Below are 5,880 nucleotides of genomic sequence, written 5' to 3'. Positions count from 1 at the left end.
TTTTTTTTTTTTTTTTTTTTTTTTTTCTGGTACTGGGGATCGAACTCAGGTCCTACTAAGCTAAACCTCCGGCCCCTATTTGCCTTTCTTAAATGAGTTCTGATATGCGCTTGTAAAAATACAAGACTGAGGCCAATTTAGGGAACTATATTAGCCCAAAGGTAGTATTGTTCCAAATAAGTAACTTGAGTTAACTGAATTTAGAACATTTGGGAAGGATTCAAAATTTAAATCATTCCCTACTTTTAAATAATCATGGAAGGGCCGGGGATGTAGCTCAGTGGTATGGTGCTGCACCTGCCTGGAAAATGCAAGGTCCTGAGTTCGATCCTCAGTTACTCCACCACCACCAAAAAAAAAATCATGAAGAATCTTAAGTATAGTACCAATGAGTCAAACTAGTAAGACCAAGATAAAAACAAACATACTCAGAAATTAGCCACACAAATGGAATGTAAGGTTTCAGAAGGTATTAAAACAAAAAAACAAAACAAAAAAAAAACTCAAAGTATAAGGTTGATGACATTAGTCTGAATTCCAAATACTTCATAAAAACAGCTTGCTCAGGGTTGTCAGTGGCAGTACCACATCTCTGATATTTTCCATCAACTGCACTCACAAATAGATGAAGCACCCATCATATGTAAGGAAGATAATGCCTGGCTAGCAATATCTTTCCCTGTCATCTTTGAAAAATATTTATCAAAATAAATGCTGAAGTCAAGGAAATATTAAGATGACAATCTAAAAAAGAACATCCTAAAGATATGGTATCGTGCAGTTTAGTCTATAAAAAAAATAAGTAAATTAACTTAAAATTAGTGCATTGTTAAAAAAGACTAAAACAGTTTAATGCAACCATGTTGGTAACAAAATGAAAACATTACCTGCTGCACATATCTGTCAGTAGTTTTCCACATGTAATAATATTCAATGATGCTCGTCAGCGATTTCCAAGGAAGCTGAAAAAATATTTAATATGATAATGAAAACAATATTGTATAGAAAATGCTCTCCTTTAAAAGCACTTCTTTTGGGCCGGCAATTTAGCTCAGTGGTTCTGCTGCCTGCCATGCAAGCTCAAGGACCCAAGTTCGATCCCCGGTACCAAAAAATAAAAAATAAAAGCACTTCTTTTAAGGCAAATATTCATATGGAAGACTGACTGTATGCTTGAGGTTCACTTTGTCTGAAATTAGAATACCTACTCCTGCTTTTTCTGGCTTCCCATTTCATGAAATACTGTTTACCATCCTTTGTATTTTTTTGTTGTTGTTGTTTTTGGTACCAGGGATCGAACTCAGGTCCTTGTGCTTGTGAGGCAGGCCACTGAAACGCTGAGCTAAATCCCCGGCTCCGAAAATTTTATTCTTAAAAAATGTTCTGAGAAAACCAAAATTCTTACCAAAAGAGACCCCAAACAGCGAGAGATTCAATGTATTGTTTTTTATCGATTTAATTTAAAATTATAAACAGGGTGGGGATTTAGCTCAGTGGTTCCTCTGCCTGCTCTGCAAGCATAAGTTCCCAAGTTCAATCCCTGGTACCCCCCCCAAATATATATGAACATGATGACTGATAATATTTCATAACTGAGGAAAGTTCTTGGGTTACAAGTGGAGCTGCAGCACAATTTTAGAAATGCTATTTAAGTGGCTTTAGCCTGAGTTACTCTAACTTCCAAGGATGACAACTACCACTGTCTTTTAGCTTCTGGCATATTTCTTATCCTTTTCAAAATCACTCTGTTTTGACCTATTTTGTTACAAATAAAACAAAAAGGTAAGTGTATGAAATAGTACACAGCCAAGTGTGCTTTCTATTAGAAAAACATTAAGGTCAGTATTGTTTTTTTCCATAAACATTCAAAAATGGCCAGATGAAATCGTACTCCCGTGCTTTGCAACCAAACAATATATTCAATATGCCCCTCTGTAATGGGGGATATTAACCATCCACGATGCAAAAATCAGACTTTCATAATGACACAAACAGTGGATAAAACAATCCTGAGCTGTGGTAGCAGATTTTACAGAGGTGACTCAGCCCTACCACACTGCACCCACACTGCTCACAGCTGGGGTTCTGCTTGTGGCCACCTGGATAAGATGCCTGCCAATTCCTCTCACATCTCCACTGAACTTAACTGTTTGGTCTGAAGAGAAAATAGATGAATTTTAGAGAAAGAAAATTATTCTAAGCTTAATTGGGTGCTAACTCCAACAGTAGCTACAAACGTGGTCCTACAGAACCAGAACAGTACAACCACTAGCTCTCATCTCCAGCTAAAGCAAACAATTTTCGTTTCTTTTTTTAAACCCAATGTGATCATCTAATAGAGTTCAGTAAGACCTGACAGGACAGTCACAGCACTTTCCTAAGGTTTTTAAGCAAGCTAAGACCCTTACCACCTTCTTCTGAGGAATAGGCTCTGGTGTGCATTTACCTGGAAACCTGAGAGAAAAGACAGCCAAGTGACCGTGTAAAAACTCAGTTTATTTCATCCAGTCCAGAAAGTTCCAAGCAACTGTGCCACCACCAGCATGCTTTCCCTGAGGTGATGTGGTAGGCTACGAGGGCTGCCATGCGGGAGCATCCCAGAATGTGCTCCTGATGTAGAACCACTTCTCCCTCGGTCCTCACCAACAGCATTATGGAAGTTCCCTGTGACACATCCACTGAAGAGAAACATCTCAATGTCGCTGTGGTTTTGCATGATTTACTTGTAGCTGCAGAAATTATACTGCGGCAGCATTTCAGCCCCATGTAGCAGCAGCCCTGAAGCACAGTGAAGATGGAAGCTCCTTTGGGTTAGAACACTAAGGTGAACATCTGGATTACTACTTTTAGTGGAAGTTAAGATGATCTCTTAAAATTACAATCAAAAGCACTCTCGCTAATACAAAAGTGGTAAGCAGCAGCACATTCTTTTTTTTTTTTTTTTTTTGGTTTTTGAGAGGGTCTCACTATGTAGTTTAGACTGACCTGGAACTCACTATGTAGCCCAGGCTGGTCTCCTCCTGCCTCAGCCTCACAAGTGCTGGGATTACAGGAGTGCACCACCACACCCAGCAGCAGCACATTCTAATAATAGATTCTAGATATGTAACACCAACAAGAGTCAAGGTGGAACAAAAACAAACACGACTGGTGGTAGATGCGCCAGTTGCTGAGGTGGGATTTCAGACGGCACAGGCTGCCACAGGGTTAGGCTCTACTCTTGGCTTCACTGCTTCTGGTTGTGAATCATCTGAACCTGGATCATGGGTCCTCTAGGAAGTTCTCTTATGCTTCCCGCTCTAAGCAACACATTTTGTTCTGAAAACTAGGACAGTCAAATGCATTCTGTTATCTCCAACTTGGGCTTCTTCAGCCCCCTAGGCCCCCAGAATTTTGTTAGTTTACTTTCCTATACTGCAAACACTATAATCCTTTCTAAAAGTTCTTTGTTATTTATTTCTCCTAATCAGATACATGTGTTTAGACTCAAATTCAAAACAGCACTAAGCAAGGTGGGGCTGGGGATGCAATTCAGGGCAAGAGCATTTGCTAGCATATTCAAGTCCCTGGGTTCAACCCACAACACTTGCAACAACAACAATAATGAAATTATCTATTGAGAAACAAAGGTCATAATCTATAATTATAACAGATGCATAAAACATCTTATAAATTTAACATCCACTCATGAATAAGAACTCTCAGAAAACTAGAACAGAAGGGAATTTCCTCAACTCAACCATAAAGCCCATCCAAAACACCTACAGCTGACCTCACACCTAACAGTAAAGAAAAAATAAAAACACTGGACTTCAAGTGTGTGCTGATAAATGAACCCAGGGCCTCAGGCATGCCACTTACTGAGCTATACCCCAGTTCAACTTTGTAAATACACAAACACATAACATATATTTGAATAGGAAAACCAAGACACTGGAATTGAGAACATTTATTTCTGAAGAGTATGGAGATATAAAACGTAAAACTGACCATTATGACACAGTTGCTCAGGGCTCAAATAAAGCTTAAATAATGGAGGAAAGGAAGTCATGAAGAGTTTATTTTGTACACAGTACCTGGTAATTTTTAGAGAAAATACTTATTAAAATCTCTGAGCATTACAGTGCTCAGTACAACATATACATCATGTACATTTTTTGGCACTATAGGCTGTATGTGTGTGTGTTTTCATGTTCTATTGAGTGTATATAGTACTTTCAAAAGAGGGGAAGCCACTTTTGGTAGTGTGTCTATAATCTCTGACTGGACAATTCAGTGATTTAAGTGAGACCCTATCAAAATATAAACTTTAAAAAAAGGGGCTAGGAATATAGCCTTTTCCACCGACTGGAAGCACCCAGAAGCCCGGGATTTGTGTTTTGCTCTCTGTCCACATGAGAGATTGTTTGTTAAATGAACAAATAAATGAATGACTTCTCCCCGCCACCAAAAAAAGAGGGAAGCTGGGTATGGTGGCCCGTGCCTCCAATCCCAGCACCTGAGGAAGCTGAGCCAGGAAGACTAGGAGCCCAGCTTGGACAACTCAGTAATTGAGGGAGACCTTGTCACCAAAAAAATAAAAGTGCTGGGGAAGCTCAGTGCACAGGCACTCAGTTCAATCCTAGATACTGGAATGAATGAACACCCTAAAAATACCTACCTCTATAAATAAACACCAAACTCTTGGAACAGTTCCTCTCTTGACATTCTAGCTTGTTCATTAATATAATAATGCTGTTGGGATTTTTGTTGCTGTGGTTGTTACTGTGATGATTTTTAAAAATTCTTAAAATTCGTAGCATAGTATATATTAGTTTTACTTTTGTTGTACTCCCGTCTGCATGAAAAGCTTACTGAAAGGGGGGAATGAAAAAAAGACGTTATACTGGCCGTCTAAGAATGACTGTTAAATTGTACCGCAGAAGAGGCTATGAAGAATGCTGTCATCACTGCTGTGACCAGAAACCCAACTACCAAACTGGAAGGCTACCTTTCTACCTCTGGCTCCAAGATGCTGTGCCTCTACCATGAACCCTACAGGGCTGATGCTTTTTGAATCAAATCTGTCTCTTGCCATTATGTCTATGGTACAACCCAAATTATATCCAGAATCTTAGATGCAAGGGAATCTGGGACGTGTGGATGGTAACGCATACACTCCCCTAGAATGTGGTTTGAACATGTGGTCGTTAGGCCCATCCATTTTAGATGTGTTGTATTTTAGAGGCTGGAATTAGCCACTAGTATCAAAAACCTCAAAATGTTTTGTTAGATCACGAAAGTAACAACAAAAACATTCCCAAAGCATTATTATATTCATATAGTAACTTTACTTTGTGACAATATTAGCTTCTATGTCCAAAAATATTACGCCAACACACTGTTCAGATTCCTTTCCTAGCTCCCTCTTAAATGTCTGGGAATGTGTCTGCAAGTCTTATACCTCAGTTTTGACTTTGTCATGTACTCTTCTCTGCCTTTACCTTCAGAGATCTGGCTATAACGCCAGGTACTCCTTTAAGCCTCCTTTAACTGGCACAACTAGTTATTCCTTCCCAATTCTCCAGAATATGTTGTCCACTGATGGGAATGTATTCCTTTTTACTTGGGTGTACTCTTTTCAATCTCTTGATCCTAATTCCCTGAAGGCAGAGTCACATTAAATTCCTGTTGCATGCACTGTTAAATGAACAGAAGGGCCTGGCAGCTTACAGGTGCTGCAAAACATTTGGTGAAATGAACTGATCTCAGAATGACCATTAGAACATAAAATGAGGCGTTATATATACCTGGTATAAGACAACAGTGTGTGTGTGTGTGTGTGTGTGTGTGTGTGTGTGTGTGTGTGTGTGTGTGTGTGTGTGTGTGTGTGTGTGTGTG

At 39.3% G+C, this 5,880-nt stretch overlaps 1 protein-coding gene across 8 annotated transcripts in view; it reads right to left on the bottom strand.

Annotated features, from left to right (window-relative positions):
* Mta3 (metastasis associated 1 family member 3) overlaps nt 1-5,880 on the bottom strand; it is a 214,369-nt gene that overhangs the window by 44,409 nt on the left and 164,080 nt on the right. For all 8 annotated transcript variants that reach the window (XM_010621509.2, XM_010621506.2, XM_010621508.2 and 5 more), the window contains exon 10: nt 888-962. In XM_010621509.2, the coding sequence (XP_010619811.1) occupies nt 888-962 (75 nt within the window). The remainder of the gene's footprint in view (nt 1-887; nt 963-5,880) is intronic.

This window comes from Fukomys damarensis, unplaced genomic scaffold (assembly GCF_012274545.1).
Source record: "Fukomys damarensis isolate Sample0158 unplaced genomic scaffold, DMR_v1.0_HiC HiC_scaffold_2, whole genome shotgun sequence".
Classification (NCBI taxonomy): Eukaryota; Metazoa; Chordata; class Mammalia; order Rodentia; family Bathyergidae; genus Fukomys; species Fukomys damarensis.
Note: the sequence above shows the minus strand (reverse complement) of the source record. Positions and strands in the feature narration are given on the sequence as shown.